The sequence below is a fragment of the Phasianus colchicus genome, chromosome 4 (genome assembly GCF_987193195.1).
Source record: "Phasianus colchicus chromosome 4, bPhaCol1.hap1.1, whole genome shotgun sequence".
Classification (NCBI taxonomy): domain Eukaryota; kingdom Metazoa; phylum Chordata; class Aves; order Galliformes; family Phasianidae; genus Phasianus; species Phasianus colchicus.
This window is the reverse complement of record NC_143439.1, coordinates 12,876,611-12,903,830: the sequence shown is the minus strand read 5'-3', so window position 1 is coordinate 12,903,830 and position 27,220 is coordinate 12,876,611. Positions and strand designations below refer to the sequence as shown.

The 27,220-nt window shown below is 34.4% G+C and overlaps 1 protein-coding gene across 4 annotated transcripts; it reads right to left on the bottom strand.

Moving 5' to 3' along the window:
- Positions 1-639: 639 nt before the first annotated feature.
- LOC116226162 (uncharacterized) lies at positions 640-26,967 on the bottom strand. Of its 4 annotated transcripts, XR_016466344.1 has the most exons (8): positions 26,868-26,967; positions 9,793-9,886; positions 8,927-8,985; positions 7,609-7,732; positions 5,316-5,386; positions 3,948-4,077; positions 1,123-1,211; positions 640-996 (listed from the first exon to the last, which is right to left on the bottom strand). XR_016466344.1 is itself a non-coding variant. In XM_090140062.1 (7 exons), the coding sequence occupies exons 4-7, from the start codon at positions 7,642-7,644 to the stop codon at positions 848-850; spliced, it is 345 nt and encodes a 114-aa protein (XP_089996188.1). In that variant the 5' UTR covers positions 7,645-7,732; positions 8,927-8,985; positions 9,793-9,886; positions 26,868-26,966; the 3' UTR covers positions 640-847. The 4 variants fall into 4 exon arrangements, 2 of the variants coding, with proteins under 2 accessions (XP_089996188.1, XP_089996189.1); XM_090140062.1 differs by lacking the exon at positions 3,948-4,077 and having other exon boundaries at positions 26,868-26,966; XM_090140063.1 differs by lacking the exons at positions 3,948-4,077; positions 8,927-8,985 and having other exon boundaries at positions 26,868-26,966.
- Positions 26,968-27,220: the final 253 nt, after the last annotated feature.

Genomic DNA, 27,220 nt, shown 5'->3' with positions numbered 1-27,220 from the left:
GGCCAGCTGTACAAATCATAGACTAAGCATTACAAAGATGAGCTTTATTCTCCCAACCACCTTCTGTCCCATGTTCATTCCTAGTCAGAAGGGCCCAAAAGTTTCTGTTGGTTTCGTTAGTTATTAGACACACTGAAACTGGAACGGGTGACACAGGCCACCACTCTTTTTCTTCAGCCATAATCCCTTTTCCTGCCATAGGAATGATCTGCAACTGGCCACAGGGAAGGAGTATAGGTGATGAGCTGTTAGGGAAATGCTACACTACATAGCACTACAAGTTTCCAATAAAAGACATATGCCTCAGTAAATGTCTTGGAAGGTCTTTTCTGTTATGTGTGCGCTTCTTTGTGGACCAGACTGCAGCACTGGCTGCAGATCAAAGCAGCTGGATAGCAAAATCTTGTTTTAATGAAGTAAAATACTATATTGTTAGTAAAGCTTGCAATTAATTTTAAAAGGCCCTATGCGTTAATTGCTCATAGTTTTGAAGCGAAGTGTAGTGCAATTCAAATGCTGGATGTTGTAAACGTCTTGAGCTTTAATTAACTACTGCATCCATATTAACAGGAAAAAAAAAAAAAAGAAGAAGAAAAAAAAAAAAGGAAAACCAAAAATAGCATATCTTTCATGGGAGAAAACAGTTGAATCATTTAATATCTGTCAACAAATGATTACCAGATCTCAGAGGCAAAAATCATCTAATTAGCCCTTAGCATTTAGAAGCAGCTGAATGATTGGGAGGATATTATTCCATAAATATTGTCACATATTATCTTATCTTAATAATTATATAGAGTTTGTATGACAAATTATATTGAAGGCAGCTTGCATAACCATTTATCATTCAGAACACAAGGTGAAATGGGACAACAGCTAATCCCCACAACAAACAGTACTCTTTATACATCAGTATTGATAAATTAAAACAGTCATGCTGAATAGTATCCAGTTTTGCTCCTGTAAGGCAGCTGGTACCTCTAAAATTGCCTGGGACTAACATAGAAAGAAAGATTTTCTTTAGTGATTTAATTACATCTGCATTAATTTTCCAGCAAAATTTGTATTGCCATTATGTTCAGAATTATACAAAGAGTTATACTTAGTACTTCATGAGGTTACCTTTCAAAAGTGATGATACAATTAGTGCTGAAGGGGGAGCATGTGACAACCTTCTTGTCAAAATCTTTCCAAGATTCCTTAGCAGGATGCTGTAAAATCAATATAGAACCATTATCATAATACAACCTTTTTCTGTGCATTCTTCCTGTGTCTGGTTGTTTCACTTTCTTATCAGGATTGCATCCTCCTATTTTACTCCACTTCTCCACTACAATTTTCTGTTTTCTAATGTGGGTGAGATGAAAATGCCTTCTCCAGGCATATCATTGTCTACTGACTATAATGAAGCCTAAATAGCTTGTCTTGCTTAGATTAGCTACATTACAAATAAACTGCAAAGTGACAAGATCATTATGAATCTTTTCCCTTTTTCTTAATAGTCATGTAGAAGCTGAGTAATATCTTCATGTAGTTTCTCATACCTATAAATCAGACTCTTTTTTTTTTTTTTTCCTAGATCCTTAGGAACAAAATACTTCTCTCTTTCATATCATTCTTATTTGTGATTCTATTCTTCCCTTTCCACGTACAGAAACTGATCTTCATCTATGCAGGTCCCATATAGAAAAATTATTTTCCTCCCATAGTTAGCATGTGGAAGTCATTTGTCAGTACCACAATCATGAAATGGATTCAAACTCCTTATAGAGTTTGCCCTCACAAGCCTGATGTGACTTTTTTTTTTAAACTGGTATCAGGAAGTCAGATTCTGGTGTCATACACATAGCTTATATGAGCTCAGTTTGAAAGGTCCACATGTGACATAGATATGTTAATTTCAGATGTGGTATTACCAAATAGTTTCTTAATTGCTGCCTATGTGCAGAAATTGGCCTAATTTTCTTCTTACTGGTTCCATAGTAACAGGATAGTATCTTAATTGGCATTCTAGCATAAAGCAAATATGAATAAGGTCAGTACTAGGCTAGCTGCCTCTTTTCTGGTGCAAAGAGACACAGATTGCATTTCTATTTGATTTTTAGGGAAAAAAAAAAAAGTTGAATCCAGAATTCTTTCCATTCAACTATTGTTTCCATATGTTATTGATTATAAAGGCAGTGTTTCTCCATAAAAGCAGAATCTTAATGTTATATGGGCTCTTGGAAGAAAGAGACCCATTCAGAACTGTCTTAATAGTGATTCAGAAAACGCAAATTATAGATGCAATTTTTGAATAATCCAACACTGATATGGTTGATCATATTCTAAGAAACTGGGGAAAAATCTAAAATATAGTCTAAATAATTATAATTACATAAATATGTTTGCTCATTTGTAGCTCTTTTAGTTTCTTTTATCAGAGTATTCAAGTTTTTAAATTACTATTATTTTTCACAGTATTACTTGCACATCTTTGCAAACACTTAACTCTGATCAATTACATTCAAATGTAAATACAAATTCATGTACACACACAACAGAACATACTGTACAATTTGTAATTCATATTTGTGGGACAGAAATGTTAATACATTATCAAGATGAAGTTAATATTCATTACAAAAAGAAGATTACTTGGAATATATTATATCCCAAAAGCATTTGTTGGAAGATACAATTCCATACAAGCAGTAGAATTTGTTATATAAAATTTAGAAAGCTTTATCTCTTAACATGTAACAAGTGAGAAAAGATCTTGACTTTGAAAAATCCTCATTTGATTGTGAAATAACTGAGTGTCCCATTGGTAAAATTAAGGAATTGCTAATGAAAGTTAGAAACATGCTGCTGATATTTAGAAAACAAACAAACACCTCAAAACGTATAATAAATATGAAATCCCAAAACACTGAGTTCCTGAAAAACAATCAATAACATTTCTTTCTCAAAACCTTGTAAAACATAGTATTTTGAAGAAAAATAGGTCAACTGCAATGCTGTTACAAAACGTAAGAAATTGTGTGAGGTATCTTAATCATTTTTTTCATAGAGTCAGTGGTGTCTTAATCCAAAAGATGTGTGTTGAAATGGTTGTTAGTCATTGCCTCCCGAGCCCCACTGGGCTCTTGATATGCAGTTCATAATTTTCTAGAGCAGAAGGGATAAAATCAAAACTGAAGTGAGTCACAAATCTTAATTGAATTTTTTAATGGCATAATTTTCAACAATGATTATTCCAGGGTTTCAAATTAATTTAATATAGCTGAGTTTATGTAGACACTTTAGCCATCTTTACATACATTTTTTTGAGCATATTTGTAATGTTGGTGCAAGTATACCAAATAGATGTGAGCGTACTTTTTCTTTTTTCTGTTATTTGATATTGTGTTATTGTTTGATTTCTGCATCATTCAATAGGTGTGCCAAAGCTCATATTACATTAATTCAGAATGCGGTTTGTTTTATTCTTTTCCCCTACTGGGTTATCTTAATGAAGAGGAAAACGTTAATCAACTATTGTTGTAAGAGAAGGGAATATAAAACAAAATATTTCATATAAATTTGAAATAATTTTGTTACCAACTGAATTCCAAGTATTGTATAACTGACTTGGCTGTTTATATCTATTTTCAAATGTAAACATGTATTGCTGAGAGAATTATCTCATAGAATGAGGTGTCTTCAGTCCAGAGATAGTAATGGTTGACAACACTCTTCCAATCTTTCTGACTGGTCTTCAGTGGTGACACTATATACTGAAATAATATTTTTTGATCTTTTACATGTCAATACATAAAAGAGGCACAGAAAACAATATTTGAACAGAAAGAATTGCCATACATGTTACTTTATTTCAGTTAGTCCACTAAACTTCTCTTATGAGTAAACAAAATGAGGAAAATCACATTTAAGATAAGGTCTTAATCAAGTCTTAAAATACGTACCTGAAATCAGCCAGATGATCTGTACTCTGTGTTCTTTCTCTCCTTCATAATTTTATTAAAATATCAATTCAAATAACTGGCTTTGAGACAGAAGATGGAGGAATCAGCAAAATGTTATTTCAAATTTTACCTTGACAAATACAAAGAGATTTTTTTAAATTAATTAATTGCTCTATATATGCACTTCACATTTCAGATTCTTCCTGTATCTCTTCCAGCTTCCCTAAACATTGCTGATGTCTCAGTTTCAGTAGAGCTTCATAAAATCTTAATTGTTTCCCATATAATATTAACACTTGACATCCTAAAACTTAACCTACTGTTGTATAACAGCCTTTTGACCTAGCTTCTTGTTTATTGCAGCTTGATTATTGGAACTGGTCACTAATCAGAGTTAATATCTTCTCATTTTTCAGACATTCAGATTGTTTGCAACAGAATTAAGATAAAATGAAATTATAGTAATTCCATTTTCACTTCTAGTTGTGTGAAAGAGTGTTTTTTTTCCTTTTTGATGAGTCATTAAGAAATCTTATTAAATTTGTTAAGAGCAACCTTAATATCCTGAAAAATATTAATAATTTAGCATCTTACAGAGAATGAGTCCATTTTACATGAATTTCTCTTGCTCTTCTCTAAATTCTGGGAGATAAAATGATTTTCTTCTTCCCATATTTTCTCTCAATTCCAGCCTTGGAAACTGAATTTTGTTTTGTAGAATGAGCTTCCACTAAATCACTAGGAACCAAATGTGCACAATAACAACTTAGGAGATTTTGGATAGCCAGATAATCAAGCATTTCTTCAAGGGATTTTCATTTAAAGAACCCAATTCTCAGATAATTTAAATCTCCATATCAAAAGCTTCTGTCCACTTTTCCAGTGTATTAATCATTTATGTAATTCAGATAAAGATATGTATTCAGGATTCTAAACTGGTTAAGATTAACATTCATTGGCAGAGGTCCTTGTTCTTTTCTTTAATTTTTATTTTTTCCGAATAACATAATATGTCAGATTCAGGAAAAACATAGGCTATATGCCTTTGTCATGTATATTGCCTGATATTTTTTCTAGGATTATCCAGCATGCTCTCACCACTGCCCTCTTTATATTTCTTTTTCTCCCCCTACTGCCTTACCTCTCTACACCTACCCCCACTTTACTTTTCTCCTGACATATATAGTAACTCCCTTGAGCAGTTTGCACTTTACACTTAACAGCTCTCTCTCTGAAAGGTGAAGAAATTAGATCATTCACTATGATGCTGGGTAGGAAAATTGTAGATAGTTCAAGAGAATAAACCTAAGAAATCAAGTCACAGCACGTGTCATAATTACAGGCAATACTGTCTGCTATTTGGCTTACCAAGCAGAAGGTAAGGGCCAGCTTGCTTGTTGCAGGTATTCCAGGTTGCCACACACCAGCTGGAACAGTCCCTAAGAAAGTAAATAATTGTGTCTGTAGGGTTATTTCAGAACTTTAAATGATAAGATTTTAAATCTCTTATGTGAGCACAGATGGAGACAATGCTGTCACTGCGAAGGTTGCCATTAGAAACAGATTGAGCCCAATAATCAGACTGGACTACTAATGGCTACAAGCATGCCCTGCCTAACTAGTACTGGCAGGATGCTTTCCTTACAGTGATAAATGTACAAGCTGTGACTTGCGTTTCATTTTCAACCTTGGCAGGCCAGAATAATCTGTTAATGAATGAAGACATCTTTAAGCATGCAGTTGTAAGCCAACAGCAGTTGGTAATCCTCCATATCCATTTTATTTCATTCCATTTACAATTCCACTTATAATCAAGCAACGAATAAACTACTGATGGTTGGCCAGCAATACCCATATGACCTTAGAAAGTGTTTGAAAACTGCAAAAAGCCAAATGCGATCATTGGCATTGCTTACATTTTCAACATGCACACAAGTGGTGCATTTGAAAGTCTCTCTGAAAACAAATTTTAGCAAACTCAAACAAAACTTGTTATTGAAGATGGTATATACACACAAACAGACAAAAGCTATTTGGAAATGGCTACTAAAAATAACACTTAGTATGAGACATTTCTACAGTACACTTTTTGACATAATATATAACAGAATCAGTTACAGAATGCATAACAATAACAATTTCAGTAAACCCCAGAGATGTATTTTTTCATTATATTGTCACTAAATAGACATTTCTACAGAAAACTTTGGTTGTATAATTCTCAATAATAAATATAAAGTTGTTTCTTATTTAGCATTAAGGAGAGAGTAAATAGAACAAATAAAGATTTCTAAATTTCAGTACTCAGTCACGCTCTACACAATATACATTTTCTTAGGTGTATACAGTTACTACAGACAACAAAAAAGTTATTTTCACTTTCCTCCTTCTGCCTTGAAAGAGTTGAGTTGTCACCAGCCATTAAGAAGTCAGCTCTTTTTTATAACTAAAGTAAATTTCATATTACTACTACTGCTTCTCACCCTCTAGCTCAATTCAATTTCAATACCTTCGTTATGTCTTTATCATTTATCCTTTTAAAAATTATTTAATCAATTAAAAAATAAATAGCAGAAAATCAATGTTTTTTCCTCTTTATGAACTCCTTTGAAAATTCTACAATATGTGTGACCAAATAATTTTTTAAAGCGACATTGCAAAGATCAAATAATACTTATACTATAATATTTAGTTTAATTGGAATACTTGAAGTACCTAAAAAACTATGATACGGAAAACTTTATAACACATTAAAAGAACTCTTTCAACACGCATCTGGTAACTGGCAATGAAAAAATTTCTTTGTGTCTTCAGACTCCAGTGTAATAACACCCTTATGACAAATGAACACATAGTCATAAGAAGTGAGTATCACAGTTGAATTGTATCTCTGAATTTGGAACTAGATTTTAACCTCTGTTACAAAAGAAAATGTCATGCTAAAAGTTTTTTAAATATTTTCACCGTATCAGACCACTTGGAGGTTGGATAGGTCACAAAAAGTCAGCAAATTTGAAATTTCATATACAGTTTATCAGGTGTTTGTTGTGGCATAATACTGTATTTATCATCTTCAAGATGAGCAATAAAAAAAGTCAGTATGATCCAGTGTTTACTTGAACTGTCAGATAAAATAATTAAGTTCACAGTGAACCAAAGTCTACCAGATCTCTCACTAAATTACTGGATGCAGCTCCAACTCTAATTGTACTTCTGGTAAATAACAAAACTATAACTGTAATTGGCTGGTAAGCAATTACTACCTACTAGCTAAAAAAAAAGATAGCTTATATTTCAAAATATTTTTAGCATTCATAGAGTAATCATAGAAAATGATTACATTGTTCCTGATTTTCTTGCCTGAACTTATACATGTGAGTATATAATAATGCAAGTTAATGTGGCTCATCTCTTATTAAATGCTTTCTTGAGATATCTTACTGAGATTGTGGTAGTATTTGGATGTCAAGTTTGGAGCAAAAGCAGCAGGACAGATTGCTCCCTCATGCTGATATTCAGGTATGCAGGACAGATCTGTGCTATGTGGGGCACTGGGCTGAGCTTTCCAGTTCCCCCTCTGACCACAGGATGTTAATACAGATTCCATCACTTCAGTGTTAGGTAATATCACTTTGCTGCTCCATTTCTTTCCTCCACTTACCAAGCTACTCCACTCCTTGCCAGCTGCAGCAGCCATAGAAGCAACAGGACCTCTGAAATTTTATCCCCACAGCTCTTCAGGAGACCTTGTTACTGTCAGACTTTGATGCACCATTTGAAGCACCCTGAGGTAGGGAAGAAATGGAAAAGTCTCAGGCACATAGGCAGCAGTTAGGAGGGTGATACAGATGCCGCAAGCTACTTGATGAAAATTTGCAAAAACAGGGGTAATTAAGATGAAAAATGCACAAACTATGACTTATGCAAATCCAAACTGAACTATTTTAAGATTACAATCTGTTACTTTTAAAAGGGAGCTGTTAGTCCCTGCATCTCTCCTTTGCTCATAAGACTGAGAAAAATCTTCTGAAATTTCTTACCTGCTATCCCATTTCCCCCGTTCACAATCTCATAGCAAGAATGATTTTTGATTCTCCGCAACTTCTTTCTGTTACCAATTTTCTTTCAGATAAAAATATGATACATAAAATCAGCAAAAATATGTCTAGTTTAATTTCCCCATGCTTTCCTTCTTGACAGCAAAATTTGTAAGTTTTCTAAACGTATTTTTTTTTTTTCCATAGATGAGTGAAGCTACTGTTTCATCCACTAAGTATCTAACAGAAACGTGGCTTGCTCAGGATAGAATTTCTGATGAGTTCTTGTAGTAGAAAATTTAGCCATAACCAGAAGTTAAGGCTTAAAACTGCTTTTGTATCCAGCTGGAGAATAAATTTTGTTAGAAAAGCATGGAATTTTCAAGGCACTACAGATATAGCCAATGCCACTAGCTGCTGATCTATTCCAAAATTTTTTTAGTAAAATAAATGAGACAAAAGGATTTTTTTTTTCCTAGATTCTAGAAAAAGAATCTAGATTTTTTGTTTAGGTTGTCCTGTTTCTCCAAGACAATTCTAAGATGTAATACAATTATTACACTTCTGAGAAGATGCATTCTATTGTATTCAATGACCCTCAAAGTTCTGAACCAGATTGCTGAGCTTACTTAGAAGGTGGTGATGAAGAGAGTAAAGGAGAAAGAGAGAGGTGGAGTGAAGAGAGAAAACTCATTAGAATATAATAATTACGGTCACTAGGAACTATAGTAACAGTGAGAGCTTGACAAATGTGTTTAAGTGGGGTTTATATGAAGGAAATATAAATACTTCTTAAAATTTCTGGTGCATAACTGCATAAACACGTTTTTGTTATATATATATATATATATATATATATATATATATATATATATATATATATATATATATATATATATATATAAAGTTTAGAATTCATTGCTATACTCTTCTGCAACTTACTGATAAAAAGCTGTCCATCAAAGGGCTTGATGATGCAGACATATCATCTCCCAGATGAGCTATTAACAACACAGATTGATTACACAAATGGCTTAGAAAGATAGCTTATCTTCATTCTGTAGAATTTGATATGACTGAAAAAGTGAGTTTTGCCTTAAACTACCTTGAAAAAAATCTTGAAACAGATCACTCGGCCCAATTTTTTTTTTTTTTTTAATTTATTTTGTACTATGAACTTGATTTATTGACTTCAGGTGCATCAGTTGGTTTACTTGAACCTTTCTTACTCTAACAAAAGCCTGAGAGTAATGAAATATTCTTAGTGTAAAATTTAAGCATTTTTATATGATCTCCTGCCATAGTTCTTATACCTCATAAAATGGATGAGGTTTTTTTTTTTTTTTTTTTTAGCTTTCTCTTCATTTAGTCACTATTTAACAGTTAGTAATAGATAAAAGACAACACTTATCGCAACTCCAGATATTCTTTGAAAACTAACTTGAGGACTTTCTCAGAAATATAGAGTCATATTACATATTCAGACCCAAGCTTTACTTTCATGTTCTGGAGTGAGTTACTGTAGTGCACATTACTGTAAATAAATGCCATATAGGATGTTGCTGTCTGCATCCTGTGCTTTAAAGTTTTGAAGGTATAAAACTGGTGTTTATATCTTCCTACAGTGTGAAAGAAATTAGGATAGGTAAATCTTTCATACTATTAAAACAGCCAAGGATTGTAATGAAGGAGGCCACAGAATGTCTTTCTATCTTGAGCCATTTTAAAACAGATTAAACAAACATCTGTCCATACAGACATGCTTGCTGATCCTATTTTTTGGTAGGAGAATAGAATAGATGACTTACCAAGTTGTATTCCAAATGGTTAACTCCAAATTCTTCTTTCGTGGCTTTTATCCTATAAGTGTAGCATCAGTATGTGGCTTTGCATATTTCTGACCTTTTGGGGAAGAAAGTGCATTACGAACTCAACATTCATTAACAAATTTTTCTCTTAAGATGAACCTTTGCTCATCACATTGGTGATAGCATCATTTATGTTGCTCTTAAAATGTATAGTGAGCCATAAAATCTCAGACTGATTTACTCACATTGAGATATTGACTTGGCTTTCCTTTCTGAAAATTTACTACCACTTTTTGTATGTTTTGTACATCCAAAATAAAACTTGTCAGGTTTTGTGTATACTTGCAGAAATGAGACCAAATTTAGCCAGTATTCTGGGATGTAGCAACCTAGTGGAGTCTACACCTTTCCTTTGGTTAAGAGGTTTATTATACATTATAGGGGAAGTGCTACATCTCTAACAGTAGGATAAAAATTCAGCATTCATGCTGATGGAAACAATTAGAAATCCTGATGGTGCAAAATTGCCTCAGATAACTCTGTCAGGGAGTCCTTCCTCTAGATAGGGTTCACAAGGAAAAATCGCAGAATCATGGAATTGCTTGTGTTGGAAAAGACCTTAAAGATCATCAAGTCCAACCATGACCTAACCATACTACCCTAACTCTAACAACCCTCCACTAAATCATGTCCCTGACCACCAAATTCAAACCGTTTTTAAACACATTCAGGGATAGTGACTCAACCACCTCCCCGAGGAGCCTATTCCAGTGCTTAACAACCCTTTCTGTAAAGAAGTCTTTCCTGATATCCAACCTAAACTTACCCTGTCACAACTTGAGGCCATTTCCCCTCATCCTGTCACCACTGAGAAGAGACCAGCCCCATTCTTGCTCTAATTATCCTTTCAGGTATTTGAAGAGAGCCATAACATCTCCCCTCAGCCTCCTCTTCCCCCAGAATAAACAGCCCCAGTTCCTTTATTGCTTTTTGTAGGGCATATTTTCCAAGCCCTTCATAAGCCTTGTTGCCCTTCTTTGGACCTGCTCCAACTCCTCAATGTCCTTTCTGTACTGAGGTGCCCAAAACTGAACACAATACTCAAGGTGAGGCCTCACCAGGGCCGAGTACAGGGGCAGGATCACTTCCCTAGTCTTGCTCACCATACCTTTCCTGAAACGAGCCAGGACGCCATTGGCCTTCTTGGCCACCAGGGCACACCGCTGGCTCATATTCAGTCGACTGTCCATCAGTACACTGAGGTCCCTTTCCATCAGGCATCTTAAGAGGTTGAAAAGGACCTCTAGAGATCAGCTAGTCCAACCCCCTACTAATGCAGGTACCCTAGAGTAGTTTGCACAGGAAAAGCATTCAGACAAGTTTTGAATATCTTCAGATAAGGAGACTCCACAATCTCTCTGGGCAGCTTGTTCCAGTGCTCTGCCTCTCTCACTATAAAGAAATTTGTCCTTTTGTATGTATAGAACTTCCTGTGTTTAACTTTCCGTCCATTGCTCCTTTTTCTGTTGCCACACACCACCAAAAAGAGTCCGTCTCCGCTGACTTCGCTGCTGCCCTTTAGATTTATAAACAGTGGTGAAATCTCCTCTGTCTTCTCTTTTGCAGGCTGAACAGCCTCAGGTTTCTCAACATTTCCTTGTAAGGGAGATGCTCCAGATAGCTCTGTGACACTCCTCTCTCTCTAGAAGTTCCATATCTATATTGAATTGCAGAATCCAGAACTGGATACAGTACTCCAGATGAGATGTGGCCTCACCAAGGTAGAGTAGAAGGGGAGGAACACCTCCCTTGACTTGCTGGCCATGATTTTTTTGATGCACCTCAGGATATCATTGGTCTTCTTGGCCACAAGGCATGCTACCGGTTCACGGCAACCTGTTGTCCACTAGAACACCCAGGTCCTTCTATTGACCATTTCAGCAAAAGTAAGGTAACTTAACTTGCTTGGAATATTTTTACTCACTGTATGGGGCTGACCCATTTAGACCTAGGCATCTTTCCAGTTAATTTAGTTTCAAGTCTGTGCCCTGAGCTGAAATGTAAGAGACCTGGGTTCACTCTTCTCTGTTTGAGAAGACCAGAATTCTTACCTTCCAGGAGAATATCCCATAAGATATTCATGAGAGAGAAAAATATTTTCCTTCTCCCACTTCAGCCTGAGAGCTGTTCCATTTTGCAATAACTAATTAAATATTCAGTGCACCAAAAAAAGACTAAACTTGAGAGCTATTTCTTAGCCAAGGGCTATGGGTACCCCCGTTAAATAAAGAGTCATGATTCCAGTTCTTGCTCTCCTACAAACTTTGACACAATAATCAGGGAAACAAGAACTGTAGTATTTGATCTCAAAAGCGTACATACACAAAGAAAACAGAAAAGGATGCATCCTACTTTCCTAGCTAGTACAGTAGTTATATACATATGCATGAGAAGCATTGAATATTTTCAATAAAAAAAAATGAAGAATTGAGAATAGTATTCTGGAAAGTAGATGAAATAACTATATAGTAGTGCCACGTGCCACCACTGTCCATGCTTTCCATAAAACCCAATTATTCAGTGTCCTCTAAGAATAAAATATTAAGACATACAAGTGGAATCCTTAGCCAGTGTTCCATATTGTGCAAATTGAGATATCTCTGCTCAAATGCAGAAAAAGTTTATCAGATCTGGGGGAAATAGAGTACTTTCAATTTTGTATTCTTCTTCATAGAGTTAAGAGAAAGATATAAAAAAGAACCTTACAATTTCATTGTTTAGGAATTACCTCTTTCAATCTTAAGTAGTTTCTATAGACAATTGTTTAACAAATTTATGCCCTTAGATCTGTGAGGATGTGTAAGTTTTACATCTTTTCCTCTCTGATTACAGTAGCAGAAACTTCTTTTAGTTTTCAACTGAATATTGTTTTCATCATTTTTTTTAATTAATCAAATTATTGTTCACCATTAATGATGTAATATGACTCACAACATTCAGTTTAATGCAATTTGGTCATCTAAGACTTACTTGTGAAAATGCTGGACACCTCTCACTTCAACAAAACATTTAACCATGAAAATAAAAATACTTAAATAAGGAAGAAAACAAGTTATGTACCTAACATTAAGCGTATCAAAGGATCTATAAAGACAGAAAACATGTCAACAAAAAAAGCTAAAAACAGGTTAATAGAAAGTGTGTTGAAAAATATAATTTAAGCTGAACTTAATGATCAGAAATTTCAGAAGTTAAATTCTACTAATTGTTTTTATTAACATATTTCTTATGCTGTCACGTTTCATTCTTCATTTCTCTAGAAGTCTGTCACCTATAATTAGCAATATTGAAGCTAATACTTAACTAGTACAAGATCTAAATATAGATCATGTGGAGATTTGAGGTGCACAGAGAGCTTTTTTTAAAAAAATGTTTTTTTCTTTAAATTATAGATATTAATTTATTAAGATTTAAATTCAAAAATATATGTGTATATATATATTTTTACAATCCCATACCCCCTATTTTTCACAGAGTTAGCTAATGAATGATGTAGAGTTGATTTTTTAAAAAATCAACCTTAAAAGAAAAAAGAACAAGTTGTTCCTAAATAAGAACTGTAACCAATTAAATATACATAATTTCTTTCATTTTCTTTGGCAAAGCTTTGCAAGACTTAGCATTACTTTAATCAGTATATTCAAAATTATGCAATAAAAATTGAAATTAGGTTTGAATAATGGAAATTAGGCAAACACTTGCAAACAATTCTGTTCTTTTGTCAGAATGCCAAAGAAGAATTATGAGTCAACTTTATGAAATTTATTAGAGAATTAGTACAGTTACATGAAAGAGAAATATGAAATTTTCCTGTTTTAATTATATGCCCAATTTGGTGCTATTACAGTAGTTCTCTTGATTAAAATATTTAATGGGAACACTACATAGAAATATCTGTCATACTGACAGTTTGAAGAGTTGATTGAGCCAGCTATTGAGGCCACTAAAGAGCACTCTTATCTTAATCCTGAACACTTTGTTCTTTCTAACGGAAATGCATGTGAAACAGCTGGCTCTGAAAAATATCACTGAAGCTAATATAATCACTTACTGAATCACAGAGTAAACCTTTATATGGCAAGGAGGATTCATTTGGGATGTTAAAGCAACAATGCAACAGTCTGTGTAAAAAATCCTTTGATTTTATGGGGCCATTTCCTTAATCATATTTCAATCTACTGATAGCAATAGGGATTTGTTGTGCATTTTCTTACTCTTCTTTCTTTCTTGCAATATTTATCTTTGATTTTGACACCCTATATTGTCAAAACTGAGCAAAATTAACAATATTACATGGATGAGTTGTAGTTTAAATGCACATATTTTGCATGTTTAGTTATAAAACTAAATTTTTAAACATCTATATCTCCTGAAAAGTGAATGCCAAATGACACCATTGGGCTTTTATACAAGCAAAACTGCCTTGGTTTCTGACAAAAGCTTATTTTTCCTCTAAATCCATGATGTTTCTAATGGTTATGCAGCAGTATGCATGCTGTTCAACAATTGCTCTCTAAAGCTTAAATGCATCTAAGAATTCTTTGAAAGCATTATCTGACATTGTTCATTTTAGGTGCAGCCCTTTCCTGCTCATTGCTCTGTGCCTGATACCAAAACACTGCAATTGAAACCAGTGTATTCTCTATTATACATGCTGCTCTACTGGTAAATTAACAAGGCCCTAATTCAGGTATTTAAAGATATGAAAAAGAGCAAAGGAATCCAAAAGAACACATTGAGATCTATGGGACAAAGGCTGGCAAAACAGCTACTCATTTTGCCAATATCCAAACACAGTGGATAAGAGAGAAGAACATTCCTATATGCCATTGGGAATTTCTGGGCTAGGAAGGAAGGGGAGTACCTAAGAGGAGATGATAAAAGCCTTCACTTACTGTCAACGTTTCATGGGCTGGTTTGGCCCAGTTCCATGACTAGCAGGGCAGAGGGATTCTGCAAAATCTGTGCCTCCAGAAAAGGGAAACAGGGGACCCCAAAATAATTAAAAACTCTTGATCCTCAAATTGTTGCCACTAATTTACTAAATATAGTATCGGAATGCAAGATAACACACTATAATAAAATATAATTAGAATTGAAGATAATAAATCAAATATAATGAGAGAGCATCCGAAAGATGGATAGGCCTCACCATAACACTGAGGCGAGATGCGCAGTCTGGTTCAGCAGCAGGGAGAGAGATGAACATGTCAAATGACCTTGCCAGGGGTTATATCACCTCTCTGACCACAAAGGCCCCTGGGGAATGTAGTTTTTCTTCTCTTCCAGACAGGTGCCCAGAACTTGAGCATTAACACTTTAAATCCCAGTGCACTACATGATGTTATGATGTGGAATACTGATAATTAAAAATCATAAAACCATGACAATTTAATTAATGGAAATGCTGCATCTTACTACAAAAGTCCTCTTCCTTTTTTACTTCAAAAGCAAAGCTAACACAGCCTGTATATTCTGCGGAGTGCAGGTGCTATGAAAAATCATATACACAATTGCTGTGTTTACTCATAACCTTAATAAGAAGTGAATAGACAAGGAAATTGACTTCAGTGTAAATTCAGAAACCCTAAAGTTACCAGAGATGCAGCAGTGGTGTCACTTCACAGCTACTCTTCATATTTTTAAATAGCAGATAAACAGCATTTCCAAGTAAATTCCCAGATTTACTTAGCCTATGAGGAACGTAATTGTAAAGGATGAGCAGCAGGTCTAAATCATCTATTTGGATGTTACTAGTGGGACAGCAATGAAAACAGTAAAGAAAAGGAAAGCAGTAAGGGAGCTACAAGACACTTGCTGAGGCATATATAACTATGTTTTGCTAGAGTGAAAAATTGCACCTACTTCAGTGACCAAATCCAATGCAGAGGTCCTTTCCAAGAGATGTCTTCTTCAGTAATTCCTTGTTGAGTTACAAGAAAAGTCATCATATTCCTGATCCAGAGTAAACTTGGATAGTACATATGCATTGTATTTGCTCTCTCACTATAATTTCTTTCTTTCCTACTTTATGATGTCTATATATATGAAGCCCAAATAACTTTTATCTACATCACTGATATGCAGAGGCCCAACTTATCTATATATTGTTTCTCCTCTGAAGTCTGTCACTAACATTTTACCCACATTACCCTTGCTTCATAATTCTCTAACTAATAGGTAATATCTTTTCCCATTAAAATTCTCTATTTTATGGTGTTTTCAATAATTCCCCACCAACTAACCCCTTCAATATAGTAATACGCTGTTCTTGCTCTTCTGCAGATGTTAAGGATACCTGGACTAAGCAATGAGTCCTGCAGCTAGGTGAAGATTTTTTGATCATTAACCCTTACTTGTGATTGCCTACTGGCAGAGACCTCATACAAGATAATTTTTGAATAATGTTTTCACTTTGGAAATGCTGAATCAAATAGCATATTAAAGACCACATGTATTCTTAAGCAACTAATTTTTAATTGTTTGAAAAGTGAAGTGCCTGACATGAACACACACACACACACGAACACATTCCACCTGTATTAAGAATGTGATGGGGGTTGGCCGTGCTGGGATCACGCATCTGGGCCATATTGCTGATGCTGTCATGTGGAATAGAAATGAAGTATAACAGAAACAATTCCAGTCCATCTCCTCCCCTTTTCCCACCACTCAAAAAACAAAAAAAAATCCTGACTTAGGTCATGTAGATACTTTAAGCCTACCCTGATGCTTTGACCCATATAACCTGATTTGCAAATAGCAAATAACTTCTACTGTCTTCTAAACCAAAGGGGAAAAATAAGCTATTTGGGTCAAAGCATGTTAGGAGAAAAAAAAAAAGTAAAACTCTACCCAAATGACTTGTCTCTCCCAGACACTGGGGTGTGCGTATCTTATGGATCTTTTTAATTTGCAATTTTCCCATGGCTCCAGACAGATGTGTCAAATAGAGCTGAACATTAAAAACATCACCTAAAGCCAGAGTGATTTTTTAATATCTTCTATTAATTTATTTATTTAAAATACAATATTCTGTAAAACTAGCTCCATCTTCCTAAAGGAGCTAAAGTATGTGGATGAAGGATTTAAAGCAAAACCCTCAGTTTTATCTTGCAATTTCCACCTCATAGATTTCTTTGGCATTCACTTAGTATAATGACTTTGTCTCTTTCCAAAGTGATCAGATACATTGACTTCTCTCCAGATCTAGCTTCTGTTCACTCTGGTGTTTTACTCATCAGCCCCAGAAGATTTCTTGAGGTTGTGCTCAAGGGATGGTATTTAGAACAAAGAGCTTACAAGCATACTGCTTAGTAGAATACAATCATTTATAAATTTCCTATTCATTAAGTTCTACAGTCCCAAGAAACTTTAATACTAAATTTACACTCATTCCTGAGGACTCAGCTGGATTTGCATTATAACTTACAATGACAGTGAGGAAATACTCCATTACAATAAAGAATGACTTAGAGGTGCAGAAAATTATTCAAAAATAAAACAAACCACACAGACAAGCAAAAACAAAACTACTCTGAAAGCAAACAAGAACTATGGTTTTTTTAAGAATCCAGTTGTTTTGTTTTTTTTTTTTTTGTTTTTTATATATACTTAGGAATCATTTACAGGACAAAAATAATAGGTTTGTTTATACCCAAGCAGAGAAATCGTATTAAAAAGTATCTATTTTATCTTAATTCTACGTTGTAAGCATCACTTGGAACTATTATAAAGGATATATAATTTCAACATATGCAAATGAAACATAGCAGAGGATATATATGCTTTAAAACATTAGTTTGAACCTTATTCGCTTCATTGTTATAAATCAGGGTGATCAAATGACAGCAAGGATTCTTGCACACACCAGAAACTGGTTTCGTAAAATCTCCTATTATTCTGCTCAGAAGGAGAAATAAGACATTTGAATGACTAAGAGAGCTTAAAAATTTATCTCACTAACTACCTTTTACAAGGAGAGGCAGTAGTCACAGGGACACATAGAACTTTCCTGAAGTTAGGAAATACTAGCAACTGCTCTAGAACAGTCACTTCACAAAGATTATAGTTTACCTTGTGAATTGACGAGGGACAAGAACGATAGTTGTTAAAATTCTGTTATATAAATCCATCTGGGCGGCTCCAGTTCCAATCATGGATGTGCCAAAAGTCTGATTTTTATAAAGTTTGATTTCTCTAGCCTATGATTAAATAAATCTTACAGTGATCTCTCTGAATAAAATGTGATTTCTTAAAAAGTCAGCTGGCTGAAGAAGTCAGTCCTAGATACCTCTTCGGTTTGTTTCTGAAACAGCTGTTATAAGATACAGTTCAAAGAGCTTGGCATCCTGTGATGTGATGGTCTTCACATAGTGTTACTAAGAACACCATCCCTGGTCAAGACCAGGAATCCAAACGCCTCCAGCTCTATACTCGCCTCTTGCAGAACAGGACCTCTTCAAGTCCCATCACAGATTTACCAGAGGCCTGAAGAAATGGAGGGCTAGCAGTGCTTTGCATAGAATTTTGTTACAGCATTTCAAGCAGACATTTCAGCATACAAGCAATAATGCTCTGGCAATAATTTTTCCAAAGATATTCTTTCCCCCCTCTGAATCTGAAAGGTTGAACCAGAAGGAGAAGCAGCATGTCACAAATTTTAAATTAGTGTTTTCTATATACTAATCAACTGTTTTCTTAAACCTAAATAATGTTAAGACTGTTCACAGCAAATGCAAAAATGAAAGTAACAGCATGAGACATATAATACCTACTTGCTTAAATTGCCTGAGAAAAATGACTGTGGTCTACATGCACAAATCGCTACAGTTGTTTTAATCATCTGTTTGGAACAGTATTGCAAGATAAATTTAGGAAATTTCTGATACCTTCCTGTCAGCAATATAACCACTTCCATCTGAATCCACTGACAGTAGATGCAAAGATATCAGAGGTATTTGTTTCACTGAAGAAGTTCAAAGCCAGATGATACTCAGCTAACACTGGATAGCTTTTGCTCATGTATATGTTTGAAAATGTCTCTGAAAATTCCTGAACAAAGTATGAAATAAAGCATATATGAAAGGGAAACAGATTGCAAAAGATAAGGATACAGAACAAGATCCAAGACCTACAGACCTAACATTATCAGGCAAAGTCAGAACTAATCAGAATTAATTTCACATTCCCGGTACGTGGAAAATAAATAAATCAACTGTTAATCATTTTTCACTTTCAATAAAAATAACAGATACTCTGCTCTAAATAACTGTGGAGAAACTCACCTGGATTTTGTTTTTGGTATCTGCAGTACAGTACTATTGATAGTATTTTCACACGTGCAGAAGCGATAAGGACTACTAAGTTAAAACCACATAAAATTACACACACATCAAATTGCTTTCAGCCACCCTTAAATTAGCTAAGTTTTATTTTTGGAGGTTGAACATTTTATACAAAAAGCAGCCTTTAATTCATATTTAATGTTAAATACAAGATGCAGTCCCAGTAAAGATTTGAACTTCAATGCAGCTCTGCCTGTGATGGGACTTCAGTACATTTTTAAATGTTTCTCTAATTGAACCTTTAAACTCATGAAGAAGTTTTAAAGTCCATAATGAATGCAATCCCTTATATTTATTTCATCACTGTTCTTACAGAGGTCTGTGGAAATACTTAGCTATCTTAGGACACTTATTAGTTTACTCACATTTGGTGCCTTTGGGCAACTTACTTGCCATTTGTGGTTCAGTTCCTTCGAGCTCTAAAATAGGTAGTGTAGGAAGTACAAGTTTTCCCACAGTATTGTAACTACTGAGCAGATCAGTGCTCAGATTCCAGCTTCATTGTTCTAATGAAATACAGTAAAAGACAACTTCTTTCATAATGGAGCAAGATAGAGGAAAAAAAGAAATAATTATCTCAATTTTTGCAAGAAAATTTCAGTGGAATTTACGTAAATGTTTATTTCATGCCCATCTTGCTCAAAAGGCATCAAAATGCCTTGTAAGTATGCAGACAGAATATCATGATTATTTTTGTTTTCCAAAAAGCAAGTTGCACTTGGAAAGTCTTCAGGTGCCTTTGAAAAAGCTGTCCTTAAGCAGTTTGTCCATTCAAGGCATGCATAACCTCATTAAAAACTAAATCCAAGTATCCTGAGTTTTGCTTCATTGCTTTTCTGACAAGACTATCACCCTCCCAGTGCTTTTCCTCACAGCTAAATGCGTGTTTGCACTATAAAAGGACTGAAGTGAAGAAAACCAAGAAATGACCCTCACAAATGGAATTCAATACCTTAAAATTCAACTATAACTGCACATTAGTAGCAAAAGGAAGTCTAAGTTGCTGCATTTCTGTTCTAACAAAAGATTAAGTGAAATGCAATAATTTTGCAGTAAAGAGAGCTGCACATTTATTCATTATCCTCTTACTGACAAATGGCACAACTGATTTTCCTCAAACTTTCCATTAAAATTCAGCTCTGAGTAGAGACCAAACAGTTTTCAGTCTGCATGGTAAAGATTTCTGAAACTAAAGAGCAACTAAGGAAAGCTGTTATGCAACTTTAACAATAGCAGGTCATGACCAGAACACTGCTGCTATGGCAAAGATTAATTTAAATGCATCTCCAAGGAAATTGTAAAAATGTGCAGGAGAAACTCTTCAAGATCTTACAGAGAAGAGCTCTTCCAACTTATCACTTAGAAACAACTTGGATAGATATCTAATCAACTAATGATGTTTCCTCATTGTTGTTCATACTTCTAGGATACACGGTGGAATGAGGAATGAACATGTCTTGAGTATCTTGAGTATAAAACATCCCAAATAAAAATAAAAACATATACACATTCTGAAGGCTATACCTTTGAAACCATAATCCTTCAACTAATGGAGTAACCAGATGGGGAAAAAAAAAGTCTATTGCTTCTCAAACCAATAAAGGAAAGCACAAGTCTCACAGGTTTTTATTTTGATTCATATAGGTTTTAACCTTACATTATTTTAAATCATCCAAATACAGAAAAACAGCGTGACTGTGATTCTTAGATCCATATGTAGCAGCTTTTTCCAAGGCAGGATTTTTTAATTTTATTTTTGAGATATAGGTATTCCTTCAGTGTTCACTGAAATTAATTATCAATATATGGAATGGAAAATACAGAAATTAGATGAAAGCCATTAATTAGCAGTGAAAAGTTTTAAACTGAGGAAAAAGATAATTACTAAAACAGAATAACAATTAATCTAATTAAGAGACATACTTTTATTGTATTGTTTCCATAGCTTTATTTGCTATATTTGCAACTATCATTAGAGTTCATATTGATCTGAAGAAGTTCCTAAATCTATCATCTGTTTGATGATATGGATGAAAAAAAAAAAAGACTGTAGGCAGAAAGAGCAATTCAGTGATTTAATAAAGAATTTTTTACAATAAGTTACCTCCTAAAATTCACAGTTGGTCTGCAAAATAGAAGTACCTTTCTTCTTAAAATGTGATTAATTAAATTACCTGCACTTATTTTATTAAAATAGAATTTGGCATAAAATTAGCAGGTGATTGGATTTAAAATAGATTTATATTCATTCAATAGTGTAAGTAATAAACACTGAGAGTGCTAGAAATATTCCAGCTTGTAGTCTCATTAAAAATAGAGATTTGTCTATGGATAATCTTTATATTCGAATACATGTTTTCAATTAACTTGGAAAGAGAATGACATTCTATGAAACAAATTATGCAGACCAAGCTTGGGATTTCTTGGCATTGTGGTATTCTGCCATGATGCCTTATGGGTGCTGCAAATCTGGTACCTCATTTTTCTGATCTGTCATCTTGGCTGGAATCCCAGCTTGTTGGCATGTGCCCTCATACAAAAGGACAGTTATTTTCTGTTAGGCAGGTGGGTTTCCACTATGTAATTTCCTGGTTTAGCAATATTCTGAGATCCAAACAATTTCTGTGTATCAATGTAAAAGCTTTCTGATAGACATTTCTCCCGAAAAAAGTTAAAAAAAATTCGAAGTGTCAGTCCTTCATGGGATTAGATATTAATCTTTTATATCTAGATATTCTTAGTCCTTTACAGCCTTTACATTAATGCACCATAAACATCAGAAATGATTACCTCTATCTCTGAGGCACCCAGACAATTTTTAAGAATGGGTTTTAGCAATTTGGAAATGTGAATTAATAAAACAACGACATAAAAAAGCAGCTTACTTACAATAGTCCTGAGTTCAAATTTATAATGTAGATTACAAACTGAGATTTACTACTGAGAAATTCTCCATGAATTTTTATAAAACAACTTGGATACCAAACCACAGCAGCACATGCAGTCACAACTTACTGTATGTTACTACATCTAGGGTGGATAACTTCCAGAAACAGTATTTCTGAAACCTGAAGTATGTCTTTAAGACATACCACAACTCCAAGATACCAATTTTGGAGTAGATCAGATGCAACAACAGCAAAGTAAATGATAAGAGGACACAAACATAGTAAAGAATCAAGCCCAATGTTGTACAAAGTTACAGAGACATATTGAAAGATAAATAGAGGATAAAATATTTAGGAGCTATTTATTTTGAGAAACATTTGCAATGTTGTTTAATCACTTGGAAATAAATTACATACATAAAATATAAATGGTCTACATATTTATTACATACATCACCTCATGTGTTTACCACAAACATATCTCACTGCTGTGATTTGCACAGCTTGAATCCTGATCTGAAAGTACTTTGTTGGAATTTGTGGAAGTATTGCATATCTCTGAGATGCATATTTTACTCCACAGTATTTTTTGAATATACAGTTACTGGAGGCAATCTTAAAATACATAATTTAAAAGTTGTAGATTAGCCATACAATTCCTTCAATTTATTTGATGCTTATGAATATTATCATTTAATGACTAAGACAGCATGATGTGAATTAAATTTGAACTATAGGAACAGAAAGTAATTTACATACTATGCAACGCATGTTGTATTGATACCTCTGTGTACTAGAGACATTAAGTGACTGACCCATTTCATGTTGTATTTATGCAAATGATATTTTATTTGGATATGTAGGACCACACAGATTCTTTTGACTATTTCCTTACATCCTTGCACGTTTACCTGCTAAATCTCCTTAGACAATTGAGGGGATTAAATTAATAGTCAAGAAAAAAAATAGTTGTCTAAATATAAAACCCTATGGTGCAAATGGTGGATATTATTTTGAAGCAAGCATTTTTAGTTCTATTTTTTATTTCTTTGCTAAAAGTATAGCACAGCACTCAATGTTGCCTCTGTGGATGCTGAGGCTGTGCAACTTGGTAACTGCTTTCTGAGTGCACCGTACCTGCATATGCTGAGATGGGGCTACAGTAATTTAGTTCTGCTGACAAGTCCATCCTGGCATTTACATCCCAGCTATCAGAATATATGAGTAAATAGAAGAATGAATAAATAGATTAATTAAATAAATAGATTAATTAACCAATTCAAATATCCTGACCCAAAACCAAAGATCTCTCTATTCATAGGAAATAAGTTGGTAACTTACTCTACTGTGATCCCTAGGTAAAATAAGAAGCTGAAAAGGGAAAACCTACACCTAAAGGCATAGCTACATCAAAGAATGAATGAAAATAAGTTCCTTGTCTTGAAACAATTTGAGCTAATTTGATGAAATGGTTAATAAAACAAACAAACAAAAAACAACAACAAATCAAATCAACACCTAACAGTACTCAACAAAAATTGCCAGCTATTGGGAAAACATAGAGCTATTTCCAATCCACATGAAGCATTTGATTTAGCAAGTCCTCTTTGTACTGGCATTGTCTTCAGCTGACTAAGTTGGTAGGCACAAACCATCATTTCCACATTTTCAGGCAGTTTTTAATTCTTTCTAATATTTGATTTTCAGAGGGCAGTTAGAGGGTGTATTTGGTTTCAGAAGCACATCTCAGAGCTTCTGCTTATTCTGAAGCCAAAGTTTTCCAGGGAGCATTTTCATCCTGCATTGACCTAGCTGTGGTTAATCTAGTGCCCAGACTAGAAGCAGTACAGCTGCATGAGCATGGCTCAGAGCCGGAGTTAGTTACTGTAAAGCTGCTGTGCTGTGGTCCACTGGGTAGTGCAAACATGCCCTCAGTCTCTGTGATTAGGTCTGTCCCATTTGGCATAGGAAGTTCAATAGCCTGACCCTCTTATATCTCTGCCTCATTGTCAGAGCGATTGATTCAACTGCCCATTGTTTCAGTGCTTAGATCAGTGAGCACAAGGCTCATGATGCTATCAGCTCAGGCATGTACAAACAGCTTTGCAACTAATTTCTGCAAGGCTGGCTATCGTGTGAAGATTAAACATCTGAACAAATAATCACGAAGCCAAAAGCAGCCATTTGCACAATAACACATCTGTCACAATGAAAACCTGATCCTTTGTGCTTTGTGCATACTTTGATTGCCCAGGGAACTAGCATGCTATTTTTTGCTCAGAGGTTATGATATTGAAAGTTAGTATTTTGTTTGACAGTCAATCTTAACTCTTGAGCTGACACTTTTCCTGGAGTTTCCAACGTGATCATGTAATTACATTTCATAAGTGAAAGACACATTAATGTCTTTAAGAAAAAAGAAGATGTAAATGTGTTAGTTTGTCAATCAAGCAGCAATTTCACATTAAAAAAAGATTAATCTAAAACGACTTACAACAGCTACAAGGGTAGAAAGGATTATTTACTTACCGAAGTCATCTATGCTCGGTCAGAAAAAAATAGATAAGGGCTGGATCAAATTTTAATTATTTTGTTTGATTTTTTTCTTGCCACAAACACAAGAAAAATCATTCAGAAAGAAACATTCAGCAATCAGGCTTCTCAAAATGAAACAAAACAGAAGTGCAGGATTCACAACATATTTATTTTGACGTATTTTCATCTAGCAATTCAGAATTGTATTTGTAAGTCCTCAGGTCATTTCTAGGTTGATCCTGATCCTTCTGAATAACTACTGGGGCATAGAGCAATTGCAATCTCAATAACCGTTCCGATATTTTAGGAGAAGTGAGGGGATTGAAAAATAACCTACAGTGCATGCCTACTCACTGCTCCATGGGTTCCTGGTATTTCTCCTCTACTATTCACCACTTTTGTAACCTATTAACATACAGTTACTGTCAACATCTATTTTCTCCTTACAAATAAATATGTTTAACAAATAAGGAGCTCCATTAAATCTCATTTATCCCTTGGAAAAATCTCTTTCACCTCATGCTGAAAGCATCTATATTTGTGTCTATTTCCCAGTATCCAGAGATCATTCCTTTCCTCTGGACCTCCCTTGTTCCATGTGCCAAATACACCTGAAGAGTTATATGAATGTGAACTATCCTTATCACCACTTTACAGACAATGAGATATTGCAGAAAACACAATTGCTGTCAGTATTATACCCTGCTCAGGAGGTAATCTGTATTGTGCACCACGACAAAATGGACATGAGAGTTAGGGAGAACACCTCCTTTTAGGGTTCATCTTCTCATCCTGACATTCAACGTGAGGGAGCACTATGTGAGTGCAGTCTGATCAAATTTACTGATAATATCATTGTCCTATTTTTTCTCACTCTTCATCATTAAAGTTAAATAAATTAATGTCATTACTCTCATACTTCTATCATGTTAGGGACATAAATTACCATGGTCTCACCACCAGAGATAACAAAGAACCACATATTCCTTGTTTCTCCCCCAACCCCCTTTTTTTTTTTTCCTAAAGAAAGCATTAAAAAAAAAGAAAAAAAGAAAGCTTACTGCTAATCCTTAATCGCACTCCATTTACTGAGACTGCTGGTGTGTTGGCTAAGAGAATTTTTCAGTTTCTTGCATTTTTATTTTCTACAAAGCTGCATAGGGACCAAGCTATAAATCTCAGTGTCCCAGAGGTTAAGAAAAAAAATTATCCATACAAGTCAACTACACAAGATTGTCAGAGAGTTCAATCATTTCTAATGCTAGTTAAACAGCATCTCACGTCAGTAATTCTGTATGTTCAGAGCCAAATGTTTAGAGAGCCTGCTGCAGATGCACATAATCCAAAAGGGAAGAAAGAACCTACTTGACTTCCTGTTATCTTTATTATAGGGTCTCTATCTATAAATGCTCCACAGTCTCAAGGATGGACTCATGCCTTCAATACCTAACTGCAGACATTCACTGGCACAGAAAAAAAAGAATTTTAAAAATTAATATCAAAATGGACAAAATAAAGCACAATTAAAGGAGAATGGTTGGGAGAAAATCATCTGCATGAAGTCCTAGTAAAAATATATCACTTCTGTGAACAGGAAAAAAGGTTATTTTTCATTTATGAGTCAAAATGGTTTAAGTTAAATTCAATGTTGAATTACAAAATTGAAGACAACAAAAATCAATAGTTCATTTAATACTGTCATTTGATTAAATAAACCAACAAAATAATAATAATAAATAAATAGTTCAAATAGTTTCGTACCTGGAGAAAAAAAAATATAAACTCTTTAAAGCTATAGATTCCTTTAGTATCAGGTACAGATATTTTGCTTTGTTTTTGTTTGTTTTTGGATGACTTCAAATAACCTGGATTGCTTGATTTTTTTTTCTTAACGAAAGATATATCTAGAAATAGAACAAAAATATGTGATTTTTCTTATTGTTATCCGTAGTAAACAAGGCTATCCAAGCCTGTGTCACATCATTATTAACCTATTCTGTAACATCAGTATCCCACTACTATCAATATCTAATTACCCCAAGAAGGTCAGACCTCAGATAAACATACTTACAATGAATTTGTCTGCCTCATAACAGAATTCATTTGTTAAGTCAAAAATTAACATAACAGAAAACAGCTTTTGCATAATCAATGAATATATGAATGTTATAATTAAGAAATATATAAGCAAGTTATGCTAAACAAGTTATCACACTAAAAAAGAATGGACAGATGGAAAGCTTACCCCCATTCTGGGCTTACTGAGAAGACTCCAAGAGGAACGATCTCCAAAAGAGACCCTTCCCCAATCGTAGTCAGATCTTAAATGGGGTCTGGGAGAGGTGGAGCAAGGTTCTACTTCCGGCAGCAATTACCTCCACCTGTGCTCCCAGGGCTCACTCATTGCTTGCCTCAGGTGGTCAATCAGAGGTTCAGGCCATGATTCAGCAGTTGCCATACAGCTCCTCTCTGAATGAGAGGCTGAATGTATTAAAATCATCTCAAACCATTCCTCACTGTAAAACTTTTCTCTTCATTTGAAAGTACTGACCAAGCTACAACACAATTTTCAGCATGACATCTTTGTTACACATTTAA